General features: G+C 43.5%; 3 protein-coding genes across 3 annotated transcripts; 1 reads left to right on the top strand and 2 right to left on the bottom strand.

The window, feature by feature from the left end:
* Nucleotides 1-1121: 1121 nt before the first annotated feature.
* Nucleotides 1122-4969, bottom strand: LOC109736836 (26S proteasome regulatory subunit 6B homolog). The gene is made up of 6 exons (XM_020296060.4): nt 4389-4969; nt 3414-3644; nt 2714-2872; nt 2247-2399; nt 1742-1825; nt 1122-1473 (listed from the first exon to the last, which is right to left on the bottom strand). The coding sequence occupies exons 1-6, from the start codon at nt 4878-4880 to the stop codon at nt 1339-1341; spliced, it is 1254 nt and encodes a 417-aa protein (XP_020151649.1). The 5' UTR covers nt 4881-4969; the 3' UTR covers nt 1122-1338.
* A 9152-nt stretch (nt 4970-14121) lies between these two features.
* Nucleotides 14122-14995, top strand: LOC109775382 (E3 ubiquitin-protein ligase ATL6-like). The gene has a single exon (XM_020296084.4). It carries the CDS (start codon nt 14261-14263, stop codon nt 14798-14800), a length of 540 nt encoding a protein of 179 aa, XP_020151673.1. The 5' UTR covers nt 14122-14260; the 3' UTR covers nt 14801-14995.
* A 1448-nt stretch (nt 14996-16443) lies between these two features.
* Nucleotides 16444-21889, bottom strand: LOC109736837 (uncharacterized). Its single transcript, XM_020296061.4, has 2 exons — nt 20563-21889; nt 16444-17078 (listed from the first exon to the last, which is right to left on the bottom strand). The coding sequence occupies exons 1-2, from the start codon at nt 21766-21768 to the stop codon at nt 16722-16724; spliced, it is 1563 nt and encodes a 520-aa protein (XP_020151650.3). The 5' UTR covers nt 21769-21889; the 3' UTR covers nt 16444-16721.
* Between the last annotated feature and the right edge of the window lie 697 nt (nt 21890-22586).

The raw sequence follows: 22586 nt of genomic DNA, 5'->3' as shown, positions 1-22586 counted from the left end.
CCGGGCATTTGAGGGGCCGAATTTGGTAACTCCGGTTGTAGATGCTCTTAACATGGATGTTGCGTTGAGTCGGTTTTGTTGTGTTAGGGGTCGGTTTTAGAATAAGAAGGGATTTGTTTCTATACGTGAAGGTAGGAAGGCAGGAACTAATGTTCATTAGAGCAACTCTAGCAAAGTTACCCGTAAAAAAATAACTCTATCAGAGTCACCATATTTGATAGATCGGCATAATAACAGTTGATATGGTGATTTCAGCCAAAAAGGCCACTATTAGAGTCGTTCTCGTGCGCCCCTTGGCTTGCATAATTCATGAAGCGTGCTCCATATTTAGCCCATGAGCCTTCATATTTGAAGGATGGGGACGTTCATATGGAAACCTCCATCCGTAACCGCTTGCGAGGGCGCGCAACTCAGTCAATGGCGTTGACGCGTGTATGACTGCCGCTTCCGGCCCTGCCAATGTCATATACGCTATTCCAACTAAAAGAGCGCCAATTAACTGTCTTCCCGTCAAAGCATTCTCATGAATGCCCTCCCCTATCCCCCTTGCCCTCAGCGTCCGCCGCCACACTCAACCCCATCGACCATGTCGGTGTGGCCGCGCCCTCCCCACAGACCTTTCCCCAGGAAGACCGAAGAGGACCGTGCCAAAAGAGAAGTCTAGGGAAGGGCGTTGGACTACTCCGAGTTGGTCGGGGACAACGCGCACCATAAGGCTAAAATCAGCCGTCGGCCCATTCTCGGAAAAAGGGAAGGCAATGTCCATCCTTATTGCAGGAGTAGCATCAGATCGAAACATGAGTGAGTTACTACAGTGTACCCATGAAAAAAATTTAAATGTACAGTAATCAACTTTTTTTTAGGTAATGTACAGTAATCAACTTAGAAAGCCGCAGCATTGTGTGTTGTTTTCTTTTTCACCGGTCAAAAATTCCTACATTCAACCATTTTATTAAAAAATCAATATTTACAGGACCAAATAAATAAATTGTAAATGCCAATATATTTTTCTATAAAGTTGGTCACTTTAAATTTTAAAAATTAGTGTGCCTTGTATTTCAGAAAAAAAGCTAGTAGTGTTACCAATTTTCCTGGGGAAAACAATCACAACATCAACCACATGCGCGCAACGGTCAAGCGAAGCTTGACAGACAAGTGGCTTATAATATTCGTAAGACTGAACGTGCACACACTTTCTACTTTTCCAACTAGAAACACAAAATAAAATAGTATGCAGGATACAAGGATATTTATTTATCTTTTGAAAGGAGGATACAAGGATATTAATGTCACATAGAGGCTGACTATCCACAAACTCATCTCTAACATTTCGTTGCCTCACTTGTAGAAGTCAAAATCAGTATCAGGCTTCTTGACGTTGGTTCGGTAACCCTTCTCGAAGTCCTTGGGGAGAATAACATACCGATTTTTCCGAACAGCATGCATGCCAGCTTCCTGACAAATAGCAGTTATCTGAAAAAGAACAACACGATGAATATTAAACAGGATTCCAGCAATCACATAACATGTATAATAAGGCATTACTACTGCTATTATAGGTGTCGATATGAATCGAATCTAAGGCAGGCACAAGGTACGTTTACTATGATAAACTTGAAGGGTAAAGGATTTAAATGATTGTTATCATGACCTAATTAATCAGAGGCAATGAAATTTCTTATGATGCATTAGGACCAAGTGAAGATCTAAAGACTCTTCAACATAATGAAAAGGTACTCACATCTGCAGCGCTGATTTTATCCGGTCTGGAGACATAATCTTCCAAATCAACCTCGTCACTCAAATTCATTTTAGAAGTACAAACCTGAAAGGAAGGAGGGAGGCCATCATAATTACCAAATGCACAGGCAAACATATAATCTTAGAAAGGACCAAGAAATTAAGATTTTTAATAGCTAAAACTATTGTTTATAAAATGCAAGCTCGTAACTAATTAGTTAATAGTCAGAGCTCTAGGTCAATTTATCCATAATAACTATGGTACAGAAAATCACCAGTGCAACCAAAAGATGTGTCTTGTTAAGCAACATTTTTTAAAGATTAATGTTTGAGAACCATTTAAAGCTCTAAAGATAATGACTGCAAGTGCAACTATGAAATACAAGACCATCAATACAAACTAATACATTCAAATTATTATGTAATATAGAGAAGATTTTCCAAACAAGAAGTATCAGCAACATCTTTGAAAAGCATACCAAATAAGCATTAACAAAGAAACTTACTTGGAAAACAAGCCTCTTCTGCCTCCGGTCTGGCAGAGGGAACTCAATTTTCCTGTCCAGTCTTCCTGGACGCAGCAGAGCGGGATCTAGAGTATCTGCCCGATTGGTCGCCATTATAACCTTCACATTCACTGTCTGATCAAATCCGTCCATCTGCATTGCATACAAAATTGACAATGAGATACTACACCTCGAGGCATGAGAAAGTTGCATGTCATAGTCTTAACAATAGCCTTTTCAGGAAGTTACTTCCAATCCTTAAAAACCGACAGATATTAATTCCAAGAGCATGTATAGATTTTGTAAAATCGTCGGAATTAAACAACTGAGCTTTGCAATGTAAGTCAGTGTCTTTTTCTTCATTTACATCTATATGACTATATGCATGTTCCAAATGCATTTTTTTAAGGATTAGAAGTGGCAAATAACTTGAGGTCCAGTAAATTTATTATAGCTAGCAACTTTACCTGATTGAGCAGCTCCATCAAAATACGCTGAACTTCTCGGTCAGCTCCAGTCTGAGCATCGAATCGGGCAGTTGCTATAGCGTCAACCTCATCAATGAATATTATAGCCGGGGCATTCTCTTTAGCTAAGCGGAATACATCCCGAACCATCCTTGGGCCCTAAGATGAGATAAATGATGCAATGCATCAACAAAAGAACTGATAAGTAGAAAACAGAAGAAAAGCTTCACACACCAAATTCTTGTGTAAACCCTAATAAGGATGTATGGACAACTTGATACCAGAAACATTCAGAAGCATACTAATATCACTGACAGCATGAATTGTAGGCTATATTCACATTAGTTTACTTCCCTTGGTAATGCATAGAATAATAATTTAATTTGCATGCAAGATATATACAGAATACAAACAAAAAGGAGGTTGTATCAGATGTTCACAGGCACTGCTTAGGTAGTTTTATTCTTATCTCCTTGTGTTAACAGATCTCCCACAAAAAAACTTCAGTTAAAAACAAGTGCAATTTTATTTTATTTTTGCAAACTGGGAATCTTGAGCGTATAAACAAGGAAACCTAACAACCTAGGCATCTATTACATTGTCAGAGCTTAACACGAGCAATAATTTTTGTAACAACGAAAGGACAACTAAATGGAGAAACAAGGTTAATAAATAAATGTTACAACTATCCGCATCTTACCTCACCCAAGTACTTCTGCACAAACTCTGAACCAACCACTCTGATAAAAGCAGCTGTTGTGTGATGTGCCACAGCTTTAGCAAGCATGGTCTTGCCAGTGCCTGGAGGACCATAGAGAAGCACCCCTCTTGGAGGATCAATACCAATCTGCTTGTACAACTCATGGTGTGTCAATGGTAGCTCAACTGCCTCCCGAATTTCTTGTTTCTGAATATCACATCCTCCAATGTCCTGGACATAATCACAACATAACAAATTGTTAATGAATTTCTTTTATTTGCTTTATGAAATAACTGCAGTAAGTAACAGTAACAAAGATACAAACTACATAATAATATGAACAGTTCAGGTCATGTTATGCACACAATTCTCAATCTTGGTTAACATTAAGGATAGGAAAATAAGACATATGATCAAATCACTGCACAGACATACAGATGCTGAAGTAAGAAAACCTCAAGACTGACTGGCTGAGCTTCTACTGAAGATGAAGTCTGTATGTTTCTGACGTTTCTTTGCTTGTACTAATTTATGCTGTATTAAGCAATACAGGCATAGAATGTACCAACATCTACTCAGCTCTACTGTGTAACATGGTCGATAATATAGCACAGCCCCTTCCAGATAATCTGACATGTATATCCCAGGCTGGCTCTGTGTGTTCTCTGTCTGCCACTCACTACTGTTAACGCTCTTCCTCTCTCTGGGTCGCTGGTTGTGTGATGTGTGAGGTGAACTGAGAACTGAAAATACTACGTAAATTCCCTCGACACCGTGTGGAGAAAATAAAATGTTTATCCTAACAACAATATACACCGATTTCAGACACCACGATGGAACAACAATCGCTATGGGGGACTAATAGATCCCTAAAATCTGGAATTAAAAAATTATCCCCCACGGGGAATTTGACAGACAAGGTAAACAAAATTCCTTGGGGTACATACGGATCTGAGGAATCCACGAGAAACTCACCGAATACAGGACGTTGGGCTTCTCCGACGAAGCGAGCAGCGAGATGCTGGAGTCGGCCTCGGGCGGCAGCACGTCGACGAGCGCGTTGGAGTGGCGGTGCAGGGCGACGGACGCTGACGGCTTGAGCAGCTCGCGGTTGATGGTGCTGAGGATCCGCACGTAGTAGTTGCTGCCGGTGGTGGACCCGACGATGCCGTTGTTGCCGTCGACCATCTCCATGAACTGGCCGATGACGAGGGGCACGGACTGGATCCGCTTGACCTCCTCCTGCGCGCGCAGCAGCTCGCGCTTCAGGTTCTTCTGCTCGTCCTTGACGTACTCCTCCTGGATCTCGACGAACTCCATGTGGCGCTGGAGCGATTTGAGGCGGCCGTAGAGGTCGTCGTCGTCCTCGGCCGCGGCGGAGGAGGAGGCGCAGTGGGCGGCGGTGGCGGGGTAGGAGGGCGGGGGCGCCGACGGGAGGGCCGCGGGAGGGTTTGCTGCGGTCGCCATGGCTAGGGTTTGGTGGCTGGAGGCAGAGTCGGGCTTTTTTTAACACGAGACTGCGAGAGGGGCAGGGCAGGGCCGGGCTCGGAGGCGGAGAGGCGAGGGCGATGCGGATCAGTACTCCGGGTGCGAATCGTGCGATCATGCGATCCAGGCATCAGGACCGTTCGATCGTGAACACATGGTACAGATCAAGCACTGGTTAGACTTGACGGAACATCTTGCACTTTGAACCCTCAAAAAAAGAGAGCAACTCCAGCACATATTGGGCCTCCTTTTGGTTTAGCGGAATTTTATAGGAATTATACGGTCTCCTTCGGTTTACAGGATTTTTTAGGAATTTAAAATAATATTGTACAAGTTTTGTAAGGAACTTTTATTTGAAGCCCTTTGGTTTGTAGTAAATGGATTTTTCTTCCTATGTAGGATAGGAATCAATCTTCACATTTCTCTTTTTTTGCTGTAAATTCTTCATATTTCAATTATAGGGAAAAAGTCAGTTCATATTCAATGAAAAAATTTCTATCTTATGCATCAGATGATTTCTCTTTGCTCATGCGAATTGAGATACACGTAATAGTGCTGACATTATGTTGTACAAACCATAACTTTTATAATTTCCTATGGTCGCTTTTGCCATTGAGGTATACGTAGGAGTTGTGTGTGTACTTGTACATCATCACGAAGCAAATCTTGCGCTCCTAACACACAAACAAGATTCCCTCTTTAGCACTTCCCTCTCGATCATAGCATCAATCCATCCAAGAATGTTAGTTTACTACTTACTCATTAGGGAAGGACATGCCGGCTGGTGGGGGGTGGTACGCAAAGGGGGGTTTGGGGCTCTCGATCGAGGATCTCAGTGTTCCTCCTGTCTTCATTGCCCTCCTTCTCGCCCAAGGCGAGATGATTGGGGACGGAGCAGAGCCAACTGTGTTGCAACGCCATGCTCATGGTAATGCTATCCTTGTTCCAGAGCCAACGTACAGGCCTTGATGACGCAGTCCACACAGGGGTAGAAGCAGGGCCGGTCCTGAGGTTTCGGGGGCCCGGGGCGAAACAAGAATCGGGGCCCTTATATATTACCTTATCTATTTTTTCGAACTTTGTAGATGTAAAGGCACCAATGATGATATGAATATCTATCTTATTCAATAATTTCTTTACAATGTGTAAATTTGCCAAACCAAATTTATCTTGGGACATTTACGGACCTCACATTGTTTTTGTCAATATATATCTATTTATAAGATGCACATGCTTCTTACAGTAGGACAAAAACAATCACATAAAGGAAGCATACCTGGGAGAGCAGCATTGCAAAGGACGGGCTCCATGGAGCCCGTATTAAAAAAAATCAAAATATACTTAAAAGTTTCAAAAAATGTCAAACCAAATTATGCAAATACATATATATATAAAGTTTCATCAACTAATTTGACTATTTGCATTCTACACAAAAAAGACAAATGCCAGTCCCAAAAACAAAAAACAAAAGGCCTATTTTACTTCATGTATTTGTCTTTTTTGGGTACATCACATATGAACATATATGTTTATAAAATTTTATACAAGTATACTAACAACATATGTCTATGTGTATACTTTTTTTCAGATTTTTTTGACATCTGAAAAAGTATTTTCATTGAAAGAAAAATAAAGAGCTCTATGGAGCTCGGGTGTTGCTTGCACTTTTCGGCATACCTGGGCCATTATCAAAACATCCACTGCCTCCTTAGACATGTTCTTTTTATAAGACTTCTTTGGTATCTTATGAAGCACAAAAACCATCTTCAAAGCCCTAGAATTAATATGGATAATGGGTTAAATTTTATAAGCAATATGAGAAATGAACAGAAGATTCATTGTATTAGTTGTACCATATGCAGATACAAAAGCATCATTTTGTGTCCACTTTGATCCTGAATTCCTGGTCCAAAAATCCAAAGTGGACACAAAATGATGCGTTTGTATGTTTTTGTATCGAAGCACAAAAACGAATGCCTTGGAGACAGTCGTAATTTTAATCGAAGCGAAAATCCTGCTTATGGGGACTACAATTTTTTCAGCGTAGACCAAGAAAGGGCAGAATCTCAAAATCAATACAAACAGACGGGATTCAATCCAAAAAAGAGCAAAGCGATCCATACCTACCAGGGTGTGAAGATGAGCCTACAGATATCCTCCATCGTGGCCGCGGGGACGGCGGCGGTATCAGCAGCGATGGCCGTCCCGCGATTGGGGGACTGGAGATTGGTGATCGTTTGGCTGGAAAAAAGGATACGTGGGTTGTGCGCTGTATGTGAACGATGGTCAGGCCGTGGGCCATGCGCTGGGCCAGGCTCCACATCTCGTTGAGGGGCCCCTCTTGGATCGCAAACAAAACAGAAGAAGGACGCAGTTTCTCTCGTGGGATCATACTACACACATGTACTACCTGACTAGCCCATGGGCAACAACATGCATGCCCGGGAGAGGGCCCCTAGACTTCGGGGGCCCGGGGCGGTTGCCCCCCCTGCCCCTCCCCAGGGCCGGCCCTGGTAGAAGACATGTGCTTGCTCTTTTCTAGCTCTTTGTTGGAGTTGAACATGAGTAATAAACGGCACTGCCCATTGACAAGTGGGTCATTTAGATTATGTTTTTATTTTTTTTATTTGTTGACTATCTTCCACAAGGGGGTCATGTTGAATTATTTTCGACGTAGACACCTACGAAAGAATTTGTTTTCACTGGTTGAACCAATGGGGAATATCGTAGAGCTACTAAAAGCACACTTAGGAACTTCATCTGCATACATATCTCCTCCACGGATACTAGCTAATCCAAACCCTTCTAACCAACTCTCCCTTATTTCTCCCCTTCAAAAAAAAAAACTCTCCCCTTTATTTCTCCCCGGGGCTCAGTCAACCCATGGGTTCAATTAGTAGGAAAATCTTCTATAGGTGTAGTGGGACCCGGTGTAGTGTTACTCCCAGGGCCGTACAACACATGCAACACAATTTTTCAAAAACTATGTGTTGCAAAGATGTAAAATTCTGAATTCTTATCTACTATTCTAGTATCTTTTAGCTGGAACAAGTAATCCTTCTAGAATTCTTTTACACTAGTAGAAAAAAGGGTCAAATGTGAAGCACATTAGTGCCGGTTTGATTTTGAGCCGGCACTAATGTGTCCATTAGTGCCGGTTCCAACGGCTAGGCGGGAGGAGCTCTTTAGTATCGGTTTGTGGCGAACCTTTAGCACCGGTTCGTGCCACGAACCGGTACTAATGAGGCTGTGGCCCCACGAGCACCTTTAGTACCGGTTCGTGGCACGAACCGGTACTAGAGTTTCTTACTAAGCTATTTTTTAGTCCCACCTTGCGAAGAGAGAGGCACTAGGAGCGGTTTATAAGCCCTGAGTGCAGAGACGATGAAGAAGAGGCGCAATGCTCACCTTCACGTTGCTTAGCTTCAAGCCTTGAGGAATAGGGTAGACTGTATGGAGCTATGTGCAGTGCAGTCTACACTATTCCGAAAGGCTTGAAGCTAATTAACGAGCATTGCGCCTCTTTTTTATTTTTAATAACTTATTACAACTCCGGACTTCTTGTGTTGCGGCAAAAATTGGATACACTTCGTGTACAAACTGGACAATACGGCAAAAACTGGATGCACTTCGTGTACAAACTGGACAATCTCTTTCAAAATATCAGGGCCGGTTTCGGACGAAAACCCATCTGTTAAACCGACACTTCATTTTTTAAACTTATTACAACTCCAGACTTTTTTTGCGTTCAGTAGGCATCATTCAAAGCGACGTCATCAATTTTCAACACTTTCTGACATCATTTCCTGTTTTTCAGTCATTTACTGATTTGTTTTCAGAGCTAAATGACCGTGAAACTGAAAATCGCTACAAAATGAACTCTGAAAATGTTGAAACTTGGCATGGTATCATTATTTCACCCACATAGCATGTGCAAAAGAGTAGAGAGGGTTACGGCAAAAACTGGACGCACTTCGTGTACAAACTGGACAATCTCTTTCGGAGTATCAGGGCTTCGGACGAGAACCCATCTGTTACACCGGCACTTCATGTTTTTTAAACTTAATTGAACTCCAGACTATTTTTGCGTTCAGTACGCACCATTCAAAGCAACGTCATCAATTTCCAACACGTTCTGACATCATTTGTTGTTTTTCAGTCATTTACCAATTTGTTTAGAGAGCTAAATGACGGTGAAATTGAAAATCACTACAAAATGAACTCTGAAAATGTTGGAACTTGACATGGTATCATCATTTCACCCGCATAGCATGTGCAAAAGAGTAGAGAGGGTCACGGCGAAAACTGGACGCACCTCGTGTACAAACTGGACAATCTCTTTCGGAGTATCAGGGTTTCGGACGAGAACTCATCTGTTACACGGGCACTTCAATGTTTTTTAAACTTATTTGAACTCCAGCCTATTTTTGCGTTCAGTACGCACCATTCAAAGCGACGTCATCAATTTCCAACACGTTCTGACATCCATTTGCTGTTTTTCAGTCATTTACCGATTTGTTTAGAGAGCTAAATGACGGTGAAATTGAAAATCACTACAAAATGAACTCTGAAAATGTTGGAACTTGGCATGGTATTATCATTTCACCCGCATAGCATGTGCAAAAGAGTAGAGAGGGTCACGGCGAAAGCTGGACGCACCTCGTGTACAAACTGGACAATCTCTTTCGGAGTATCAGGGTTTCGGACGAGAACTCATCTGTTACACGGGCACTTCAATGTTTTTTAAACTTATTTGAACTCCAGCCTATTTTGCGTTTAGTACGCACCATTCAAAGCGACTTCATCAATTTCCAACACGTTCTAACATCATTTGCTGTTTTCCAGTCATTTACCGATTTGTTTAGGGAGCTAAATGACGATGAAATTGAAAATCGCTACAAAATGAACTCTGAAAATGTTGGAACTTGGCATGGTATCATCATTTCACCCGCATAGCATGTGCAAAAGAGTAGAGAGGGTCACGGCGAAAACTGGACGCACCTCGTGTACAAACTGGACAATCTCTTTCGGAGTATCAGAGTTTCGGACGAGAATTCATCTGTTACACGGGCACTTCAATGTTTTTTAAACTTATTTGAACTCCAGCCTATTTTTGCGTTCAGTATGCATCATAATAAAACATAAAATAAATAAAACAGAAAAGACAAAAACTATATAAAAAATTACTCAAAAATAAATAGCAGAAAATAAATAATGCATAAAAGAAAAAAAACTATATAATTTTTTTTATATTCACAAAGAAACTAAATACAGCAAAAAAACTACTCAGAAATAAATAGAAGAAAATTATATAAAAAATTATTGGGGCGCTGCCCAGTGGGCCTGCCAGACCTAGGGTTTGCAAATACAGGCCCAGAAGGGCCAGCAGGCTCACAGGGCAGCGCGCCGAAGTTAGGCCTAGAAGCCTGCTATAGAGAGGAGTTCGAGACAGCAGCCGCGTCGGGGCTTTTAAACTAGTGCGGGCGCCCCTCGGCTAGCAAGGTGGGACTAAACTTGCTCGCACCGCTCCTGCGCCAGCGCACCCCTTTAGTACCGGGTCGTGGCTCCAACCGGTACTAAAGGGGGGGCCTTTAGTACCGGTTGGAGCCATGAACCGGTACTAAAGGGGCAGTTTCCCGCCCCTTGGCCTGGCGAAAATTGGCCTTTAGTACCGGTTGGTGGCTCCAACCGGTACTAAAGGCCCCTTCTATATATATGGCACTTAAGAAAAATTCAGTTTCATCGACCCCCACTTATTCTCCAACTACTTCGCGCGACATCGCCGCCGCCGCGCCGTCGCCCATCGCGCGCCGCCCTCGCAGGCCCCGCCGCCCGTCGTCGCCGTCGCCCCCGTCGCCGTCTCGATCGCGCCGTCGCCCCCGGCCCGCCGCTCGTCGTCACGCCGTCCCCGTCGCATCGCCGTTGAGCGCCGCCACCCGTACGCCGCCGCCCCCCGCTCGGACACACACACACACATATTGTTTTTACTTATTTTCTGTTTTCTGTTTGTTTAGATTAATGTTAGATAAATTACGTAGATAAGAATGTTAGAATGTTAATGTTAGATGAATTATATGGAAAAGATGTTAAATATTAATGTCAATTTTAGATGAATTAGCTAGATATTAATTAGGTATATATATGAGATTTGAAATAGTTGAATTAATATAACTAGTTTATTTTTAGTAAATACTTAGTTGAACTAGTTGAATTAGTAGAACTAGTTTATTTTTAGTAAGAAAATTTAGGTATATGAGATTTGATGATCTAATTAAAATTTTACTATATATATAGCTACTTTATATATTTTAGTAAGAAAATTAATAGAACTAGTTTATTTTTAGTAAATTCTTAGTTGAATTAGTTGAATTAATAGAACTAGTTTATTTTTAGTAAGAAAATTTAGATATATGTGGTTTCATGATCTAATTAAAATATTACTATATAGAACTAGCTACTTTATTTGAATTAGTTAAATTAATAGAACTAGTTGAATTAATAGAAGTAGTTGAATTAGTTGAATTAATAGAACTAGTAAGTGTTTAATGTTTCACCTATATGAACATAGGAAATGTCGTCTGACGACGAAAAAGATTTCATTAAGTGCGAATACTGTGAAGACCAGCGCGGCCTGTGCGACAGAAATTTCCTTGTTGATGATAGGCGCTTCAGCATCAAGCTGGATGAGACCTTCGAAGTGGATACAGTAAGTCACAACGACAAGTCTTTTTTCGTAATTAAGCATGACTTATATATGCTTCATTTGCTTCAACTTATAATTTTAAATTTTCACTATTCTACTAGCGCATCCCCTGCCATGCAAGCATTTTTGTCTTGGATAAGTTAGGTTTCAGTGCTATGAAAACTATGGAGGTAAAGAGAGTTTACCTGAAGACCGAGCATGGTTATACTTTCAACGTCAAATTATACAATGCAGACACGTACACCTATTTTGAATGCAAAACTTGGCAAGCACTATGCAAGGCTTATGCATTTGAGCCTGATATGGTTACCACCTTTGATATTTGTCCGGAAGATGATATTGAAGGTAATAGAGACATCTGGTTCGATGTGCAGACGCCTCCAGTTCTACCATTATGTGAGTTTCTCAACCATATTTATGTCTTTGATATTGTTTATTCAAAAATAGTTGACAACTAATTTCTATTGACAGCTTATTTCCATTCAAGCAAACATATCCGGCGCTTGGTAGACAGGACCTACTACTGTCCCGAAGCTGAACTAAACTGCGAGGAGATAAGTCATTATGTTTCATGGCTTGAGGATCTTCATACTGTTAAGACAAATTTTCTTCCTGCACTTAGAAATGTTAGTACTCAAAACGTGCGACCAATAGTGATCGTATTGAACTACGGTCACATCTATTTACGAAAGATGGTAAGATTTTTACTATTTGTCCTCAGTGCATCTTTTGCATACATTTTTTTAACTTTTATTGCTAAGTATATTAATTACTATACGATGTTCTTCAAGAGGGACTCTCGATGACAGTTGTGCCTCAGTGGATCGAGACTAAAGGTCACATGTCAATGGTTAGCTTACGGCCAAGATATCCTACATTGCACATGAGTTCATTCAGGATTTCTAACAGCGATTAATGCTTAATAGTGAAAGATTGGAGCAAAATTGTTAACGATGCCAGCAGAGAAGTACTAGGGGGCAGCAATGAGAAGCGCAGCCCACGATTAGGAGACAGGTTCATCTGCATGCTCCAGTATGATGAATCCGGAGAGCTATACATGTTCTATGCTATTTTACCCGAGAGAGAGCAGCAGGAGTGATTTAGCTAGTTCATGTTCTTAGTACTTTTGTCCTCTCATGTCCGTGTTCTTCGTCCTGAACTTAATCTCAAAGGGTGATTTGCTTTTGTGGTGTTATGAACGCTTATAATATGATGACCATGTTGAACTCGATGATATCTTTGCTTCTGGTACAAGTGAATGTTTTTTCTTTAAGCTAGTGTTGGTGCTGATTAGATAGCGGTAATGACTATGATGATTAAACAGTGGTAATGACGACTATGATGATTTTTAGCTAGCTAATTTACTGTTGTTGATGATATGATGCAAGAGTTTTTATATTAATATGATGATGATGAGTTATTATATCATTTATAAAAGAAACCGCAGATTAGTTTCAGCTGGATGGATCCTAGCTAAGTGATCATGCTAAATTGTTTTCTTTTTATTCTAACTCGAAAAAGAAGAAGAAGAAAATTGCAATGGATTTAAAACGAGAGTTTATTCTTAAGTAAATCAATTGGGAGATGCTTCTCTAGAGTGTCCCATATATGTTTTCTATCTTCCATACGAAAACTGTCAATTCTCAGAAGATCTTCTTCAGTCTTACTCAAAAGGTCCAATAGTGTAATATGCCATATCCATATTATACTTGATCACTTAATTATAGGTGATCAAGTATAATATGGATATGGCATATACTTGATCACTTAGCTAGGATCCACATGCATCCAGTCGAAACTAATCTATGGTACTTTCACCTAATGATTTAACAACTAAAATAATCACTAAATTAAATTGAAAACACAAAATTAAAGGAAAAATAAAAAATAATACCAAAACACCATCAAACATTTAGTACCGGTTGGTGTTACCAACCGATACTAATGTCCTGCACGCACCCGGGCCTGGCTCGTGCCACATGGTGGCACTTTAGCGCCGGTTCGTGATGAACCGGTACTAAAAGGGGGGGCTTTAGTCTCCACTCTTTAGTGCCGGTTGCAGAACCGGCACTAAAGGCCCTTACAAACCGGCGCTAAAGCCCGGTTCTGCACTAGTGTTATACAAAATCTTGGAGTTTATCTCCATTAAAATATGTTTTCCCACGCATAGGTTTTAAGCCCTGTGACATCAAATCAGGTATATGTTAGGTTTGTGTCAAGTGCCTTTTTAGAAGAATTTCTCTAGGCTAGTGCAACATTACCCGAACTAGCACTTATGACATGGACATGATTTTGAAGATTCTACTTTCACCATTAAATTATAAATAAACATGCTATTATTCGGCTTCACCCCAAGTCCTGCCATATTTTTTTGAGAGGGAAGTGCTGCCACCTGGAAGAAGACTGGAGTGTGGAGCTGGCCGCTGGGTAGATTATTATTACTAGTAAATGCTATTGGAACGAACTTGGTTAATCTATTCACCGACAGAACAGTATATAAAACATAACTTAACTCTTGCTCCAGCACCACCGGCCGTAACATTACACGGAGACACGCCAACAAAACCATCATTGCTCGCACCAGGCCAACAGAGAGAGCAAAGCAAGAACCGCACGGCACGCCGCTCTGCGAGTGGAGTGACATCCATCGATCGGCATGTCGACGGCGTCTGAGCAGCAGCAGCAGCAGCCGCCGCCGCACCGGGGGTTGTGGAGCCTCGGCGGGACGGTGGAGCTCGTGGCGGCGTTCACGGCGGTGTGCCTCGCGCTGTACGGGGCGGTGCTGTACCTCAACTATCTGTACGTGCGGTGGAGCGGGCGGGACGGCGTGCACCGGACGGGACCCGGCCCCGAGGCCGGGCCGGCGACGAGGAAGAGGGGCGGCGGAGGAGGGCTCGACGAGGCGGCGCTGGCGGCCATGCCGGTGTTCAGGTTCAAGGCGGAGCCGCGCGGGGGTGGCGGCGGCGGCGAGGAGTGCGCGGTGTGCCTGGGCGCCATGCAGGACGGCGACGCGGTGCGCGCCCTGCCCGGGTGCAGCCACGCGTTCCACGCCGGGTGCGTCGACGTCTGGCTGGGCGCGCACGCCACCTGCCCCGTCTGCCGCGCGCGGCCCGCTCTCCCGGTTCCGGCAGCGAAGGACGGCTCCAGGACGGCGGAGACCGCCGGACGGGAGCCGGACCCGGAGAGCGCGGTGTAGCATGCGTGCGTGCGCCATCCCCGAGCTGTCAGTATGGCTGCTTGAGGTACTTCTCTTATGGGTTTGAGTACATGTTCGTGTTAGCTTGCTTCGATTAGGCCGATAATTTTGTCTCAGTTTCGACAAAGGATAATTTTGTCTCATGGCTTGTAAATTGTAATGATAAGTGAAGAAGTTAAGTTCGTACGTGATGTATTGCAACTGTGGCCAGCCAAGGTGAGGAAACTGTGAATGGATGACGCGTATGCACCGCTGAAAAGGACATGACATGACGATCCCTTTTTGTGGTGGACTACATTTTTCAGTCCCATGTTCAAGAGTGGCCAGATAAGGATGAGATTAAGGCTTTATACACTGCCACAACGACACCTGAATGGTTGAGCGACCAAGTGCGCGAAATATACATTTCTTTAACCAGGAGAGTAAATATCTGTGACGCATGAAGCACCAAGGCTAGAGTTGCTGTTTATACCTCGGTCGATCATAATACATATATTATCGCATACATCAACCGATGCAGAGATTAAGGCCGCGTCAGTCCACCGCTCCTCCAAATCCTAGAATCTACGGAGCAGTTGTTAGCTCGCTCCAGGGATTATAATTCCAGCTCCGCTACGCTTCGCACCGAACGCGCCCTAAGTCAGGGGTGCTCCCACTTTTGTAAAGAAAAGAATTTAGTCATGTATTGCATGCAATTGGAGCACGGCATATGGTGACAATAACATGCAAGTCGACGCCACCTTTAGAAATTCAGGGCCCCGGGGTGAAATGAAAAATAAGACCCTAAATTTTGAAAAATCCATACGACTAAAGCCATACACTAGTAAGTATAGTGCAGCAGGTCGGCATGTAAAACTTGAACCAACAAGAAGGTGACAAATACTACTGATTTCCCAAGAGAGAAAAACAAGCACGGTTGATCCTAGCCAAAACAATACCGTCCAGCTCTAGCAGGAGCGGCCGACAGCAGCGTCAGGGGCAACACATTCCAAGAGAAAAGTAATCGTAGTGGAAGATTCCGTTGACCCGATAGCCCAGGTCAAGCTAAGATAAGTCGTGGGCACTGACAGTAAAGTGCGCGTCGGCAAAAAGAAACTGCATTTAAACCCCGGAAATGCACTGACAGATCCTTAAAACTTGTGAGCAAGCATAAAATGGAAAACGGAAGTCGGCAGAATGCAGAAAATAATAATCTGCATTAAACTCTCAGTCTCACTACAAAATGTCGTGCATTTGGTGCACGTTCCAGAGAAAAAACAACTCTCTAAAAAAACAGTTTTTGCTGCAACCTGATTAAATCTAACGATTTAGTCCTTTGGTGATTTTGCATCAAATAGCAGCACAGCTATGACTTCAACAGTAAAAGAGGCTACAGAAGTTACCATGTTACTTATTATGCAACTGAGAACATCCACACGCATTTATATACTATATATATGATCTTCAAACTCGCTCGCACATAAATGCACTTCTAAGTGAAAAAATCAAACTTGTAAAAAGGTGCACATGATCAATTAGACAAAGACACAAATATAAAGCGCCTGTTTGGGACCTTTTACATGTACAGTTTCTAGGTACGGGTCATCTGTGAAAAGACGCACCAGTAGATGGAACTCAAGGCTTAGTCTCCTACCAACCAGTCATACTGAATAGAGTACTGATGATGTTAAAGAGTCATTACCGGTTCAATTAACATACATGAAACTACTGATGATGTTACAGTCATTTCCGGCTCAATTAACATACATGAATCTTAGCGCATACCGTCATCGCAGCATCTAAAAACTAAAGTACCAAAGCGTTACAGCAAGGTTCAATTAACATACATGATACTTAGCGCATACCGTCATCGCAGCATCTAAGAACTAGAGTACCAAAGCATTACAGCAAGAGCCCACTTACTCCTGATAGATGGGCTTATTCAGCTAGCGAAGAAGAAAGCTCTCCGTAACTTCCCCTTGCACATTTCCCACCAGCTCTCTGTTTCTGTCTTCTGTCCGTAGAATTCAGAGTCTGCACCTACCCTCAAGACACGATCTCTCACAGTTATCAACAGTTCATCTAAAGCAGTGATTTTACTCACAAGAGAGTTCTTCTCATCCTCAGTGTCAATACAAAGTAGGAAGGCATCTATCTCTGCAACATTTGCTTCACCATCCTTAATCAAAGCTTCTTTGAATGTGCGTAATGCTGTTATGAGGACAGATGAAGCCTTTTCTGTGCCCTCAGGACCAACATCCCCCAAAATGTTTCCAGTAACTTCAGATTCTGAATCCTCCTGTGAAAAAAGTAATTTGGTGTAAAAAAAGGAATTCAAGTGTTTGTATGGACAAATATGTGCAAGGCAATAGATTCTAGCGGTACAGATCATTTTATCTAGCTTTTGCAGAAGCAATGAAGGTGAAATAAGATACTGATACGCGGCTGCCATCTAGAACATTTTAAATCTACAATTATTATGATATGAAAGCAATTGAAAAAGTAACACTCAAGATTGATGGAATTAACGATGGTTAAATTTTTACTATAGTTGAGTGTCTTAACTATAGATCAAACTAATATCTGGAATAAAAAAGAAAATGCTAAGGTTTTAGGGGGTTATAGTGAGCGGTCCATGTTTAATTGGCTTTTACACCCCTAATTAGAAACCAAACAAATATATATAGGATAACAAACTCATCTATCCAATTGGAATTTATCTAGTTATTATTTTTATTTTAGTGAACAATAGAAAAAACGGTTAAATCTAAGAGAAAAAATGATCAATTACGATTCAATGATAAAAAAACACATCCGGAACTGGGTTCACGAGAAAAAGAAACAAAGTTGAATATTTTTGCTGTTTGGAAACATATTGGAAGATGCTGACTGTTTTTGGACCCTGCTTTTTAAAAGAATGTGGCCTATTTGGACTCTAGCTGGATTAACTAGTATAAGAGATAAATTTGCATTTAGAGAACACATATACTTTGCATCCCTCCAAAAACATGCAAGAGGTTAGATAGTGCCATAGGGATAATCGTGTGTACTATCCAACAGTCGAAGTCAAAGCTTGAATGACCTCAGTTTTCACTGGCATCAAATTATGCAACACATATTCATTAAATAAGATATAAATTTAAAGAGGCAGCAAATTGCATAAGGAGAATGAAAATGTATAAAAAGAAAGAAAACATAACTTACAATTGAAAATATTACTTATGTATATCCAAATATTTAAACAACAACAACAACAACAAAGCCTTTAAGTCCCAAACAAGTTGGGGTAGGCTAGAGTTGAAACCCATAAGCTCTCGAAACCAACTCATGGCTCTGGCACGTGGATAGCTAACTTCCACGTACCCCTATCCATGGCTAGTTCTATGATGATATTCCAATCCTTCAGGTCTCTCCATATGGACTCCTCTCATGTCAAGTTTGGTCTATCCAGACCTCTCTTCAGGTTATTAGCACACAAACCGTCGGCTATGCACTGGCGCTTCTATAGGCTTGCGCTATATATGCTCAAACCATTCTCAGACGATGTTGGACAGGTTTCTCTTCAATCGGTGCTACCCCAACTCTATCACGTATATCATCATTCCAGACCCGATCCTTTCTCGTGTGACCATACATCCATCTCAACATGCGTATTTTGCTACACCAAACTATTGGACATGTTGCCTTTTAGTTGGCCAACATTCCGCACCATACAACATCACAGGTCGAACCGCCGTCCTATAGAACCTGCCTTTTAGCTTTTGCCGCACTTTCTTGTCATGAAGAACGCCAGAAGCTTGGCGCCACTTCATCCATTCGGGTTTGATTCGATGGCTCATATCTTCATCAATATCACCATTCTTCTGCAGCATTGACCCCAAATATCGTAAGGTGTCCTTCTAAGGTACCACCTGCCCACCAAGGCTAACCTCCTCCTCCTCGTGCCTAGTAGTACTGAAACCGCACCTCATGTACTAAGTTTTAGTATACTATGCCTAAAACCTTTTGATTCCAAAGTTTGTCTCCATAGATAACTTTCTCTTAACCCCCGTCCGACTATCTCGACTAGCACCACATCATTCGCAAAGAGCATACACCATGGGATATCTCTTTGTGACCTCATCCATCACCACAACAAAAAGATAAGGGCTCAATGTTGATCCTTGGTGCAGTCCTATTTTAATCAAAAAGTCATCAGTGTCGCCATCAATTGTTCGAACACTTGTCACAACATTATCATACATGTCCTTGATGAGGGTAATGTACTTTGTTGGGACTTCATGTTTCTCCAAGGCCCACCACATTACATTCCACGGTATCTTATCGGAGGCCTTCTCCAAGTCAATGAACACCATACGCAGGTCCTTTTGCTCCCTGTATCTCAACATAAGTACTCCTACCAAGAAAATGGTTTCCATGGTCGACCTCCCAGGCATGAAACCAGACTGATTTTTTGTCACGCTTGTCATTTTTCATAATCGATACTCAATGACTCTCTCCCATAGCTTTATTGTATGCCTCATCAGCTTAATTCCATGGTAATTAGCACAACTTTGAACACCCCCCTTGTTCTTAAAGATTGGTACTAATATACTCCACCTCCATTCTTCCGGCATCTTGTTAGCCCGAAAATTGAGGTTCAAGAGCTTAGTTAGCCATACTATTGCTATGTCCCGAGGCCTCTCCACACCTCAATGAGGATACAATCGGCCCATCGCCTTGCCTCCTTTCATCCTTTTTAAAGCCTTCCTGACCTCAGACTCCTGGATTCGTCGCACAAAACGCATGTTTGTATCATCAGGGGAGTCATCCAGCTCAATGATAGAGCTCTCATTTTCTCCATTGAAAGCTTGTCGAGGTACTCCCGCCATGTATGCTTGATCTCCTTGTTCTTTACCAGAAGTCGATCTGCTCCATCCTTGATGCATTTGACTTGGTTGCCATCCCTCATCTTCCTGTCTCGAATCTTGGTCATCTTATAGATGTCCCTTTCACCTTCCTTCATGTCTAAACGCCGATAGAGGTCATCATACGTCTGACCCCTTGCTTCACTCACAGCTCGCTTTGCGGTCTTCTTTGTCACCTTATATTTCTCTATGTTGTCACTTATCAGCACTCCTATTCCAAGTTTAGGCGTCTGAAACAATCTTTCTTATCCTTAATAGCCTTCTGGACATCATCATTCCACCACCAAGTATATTTAATTTAGCTTAGCTTCTACTTCCCATGGTCACCCCAAACTCCTTTGAAGTCACTTTGCGAAAGCAAGTTGCCATCTTCATCCACATATTGTTTGCATCACCTCCTTCCTCCCAAGGGCAGCTCCTTAATAACCCTCTCGAAAGCCTGAGATGCCTCCCCCTTGAGCTTCCACCACTTTGTTCTAGTCACTTTGGCGCGTTTATCCATATTTGAACACAACTGACGAATCTAGCTATTCTATTCATATACTAGTTACACATTATGTTTGTGGAGCTTTATATCATAATGCTATACTATAATACAGAAACCCTCATGCTATAAGTTGACAATTTTGCATCCATGTAGTAATGTACAAGTAGTTGAGGCTGTCTGCTATTTTTTTGAAGGAATGGGAATAGCGTTGCCAGCTCTGCTACTACGAGTTAGGTAAATAAGACATGTTACTTGGACTAAAACCGATAGCATATATTCACAGCAACAATCCAATCCTCTCAGGAAACTTCATTCCATGCAATCAATGGACCAAACATAAAAAGGAGTACTTAGCAGTTAGCACCACGGTCACACAAGAATAGGCTCACCATGCTGCATACCAAAGGAGGCCAGGCCAAGTAGGGATGGACAGGGCATGGAAGTTGCTCTCTATTCTTAAAATGCTGGTTCAACTCCGCTGTTTCCAGAGAGAAGGACAGGAACCACTCAGGGGATCTGTACTGGTCCATGGAATTCTTCCAGGGGGAAATAGAAAGGTAGACAAAACCATTGAAAACCGTCATAAGCCGCACTGAGATTGTATCTTCCACTGAACAGTTGGTGACCTCCATAAAGCTAGAGTGCAACGGAAACGTATTGTGCAGCACAAATCGCTGGATGCCGTCATCACTGTCTGTCAAGACCCAAACAGAAAGTGTGCATTCCTTCTCATTTACAATACAGAGCCTCCCATTCTTGGTCTGACCAATCTTAAATTCTGGGTATACCACTCTCAAGGGCGGCGGCAGATCTATTAGCGAGAACTGAAAGGTATCTGTGTTGAGCACCAAAATGTACTCGCTGAGAGATACCCCGCCCACAGACTCGCATTGCCAACAGATAAACCCATCCACCATCATGCGGGTTGTACGCCTGAATCCCTCAGGCAGCAGCGCGGCCGTCTTCGGGAAAATCTGCCACTCCATGGTGTCCGGTGAGAAGACGGCGACGCGAGCCCAAGGCCGCGAGTAGTCATGACGGACAAAGACCACACGGGGCGGCCTCTGATGCTCTCCGGGGGAGAGTGTGTGGAACTCAAGGGTGGTGCCGTCGGGCATGTCATGGTGCTCCTGGGGGTGGAGAAACAGAGCCATGGTTTGGGGGTTGTAGTAAACTTCCTGCTTGGTGCTCCGATGCTGGAGAGCGATGAAGCCTTCATCGTACGCAATCGAAGGATCGGAGAAATCGACCCCCCACTCGGAAGCGTCGTCGTCTCGGAGGGGACTGAATCTGGCGGCAGTGGGGGGGCGTGAGGCGGGGAAGGTAGGTACCGTGCGCATGTAGGGTGTGAGGAATAGAGCGAGGAGCGGGGGCGCGTGGAGCGCACGGAAGCTGCGGCGAAAGGCGCGGGACGAACGGACGGCGCCGAGGAAGGCGCGGCAGGTGAAGGCGGCGGAGGCGAGGCTGGGGAGGTCCGGGAGGCGGAGGAAGATCTCTCGGAGCTGGTCGTCGTCGAGAGCACTTATGGTGGTGGGAGCGGATGGTATAGGGTGCTCCGCTGCCGCCGGCAGCGGCGGCGGCGGGTGGGAAGCCATGGCTGCTTGGCTGCCGAGTTCAAGTGGCCGCGGATTTGGAATGGCAAACGCTCGGAAACGCAGACCTAGCCGCTTGGAAGTTTTTTTTTATCTTTTTTCCCCCGAGCCAGAGAATCGTCGTGAAACAAAGAAATGCATTGAGCATCTCCAATATAATGTTACTTGCATTTACTGAGGCGCTTGTTACCGGATGTGGGTTGGAGGAGGCAATGGCAGTCCGCATTGCACTCCGCCGCTTTCGGAAGGACAGCGCCAGGCCAATGGACGGATCCGTCCGTTGCGACGCTATAGCGTCGGCTCACCCGGCGCTCGGGTCCTCTGATGCTGGATCCTCGCGGTCCCGGTTAAAACACCTGTCCTTCCCCATCACTGGTCAGGCAGAGTATAAGTCTCACCGGGAACGGGCGGTCCGCCGTGGGAAGGAGAGTATAAGGGCCGCCGAGGCCCGTATCGTGGCGGAAATGACAGCGGCGGAGGCGGCGGCACGGGCGGCCGCAGAGGAGGAAGCCATCCGCGTCCGCATTGTGAAGAAACGACAGCAGAGGAAGACGCGCGCCCTCGCCGGAGGGCAGAATCGGGCAGTCCGTGCCATGGCCGGACTGCCATCGAAGGAGGAGGAGGACAGCGACGGCGAGGACAGCTCCGACGACGAGCAGATCTGTACTGCGTCTTCGACCGGTACTTTCGCGAGAAGGACGGCAAGGGCACCGGGAAGTGCAAGGATAGCCGTGGATGAACTCCACCATAGCCAAACATGCCAAATTTTGATAGTCCGATGGCATGTTTAGTGTAGTGTGATGGAGTAGCCGGACGATGTG

The sequence above is a fragment of the Aegilops tauschii genome, chromosome 2, assembly GCF_002575655.3.
Source record: "Aegilops tauschii subsp. strangulata cultivar AL8/78 chromosome 2, Aet v6.0, whole genome shotgun sequence".
Classification (NCBI taxonomy): Eukaryota; Viridiplantae; Streptophyta; class Magnoliopsida; order Poales; family Poaceae; genus Aegilops; species Aegilops tauschii.
The sequence above is the reverse complement of the archived record's forward strand: the minus strand, read 5'-3'. Positions and strand labels throughout refer to the sequence as shown.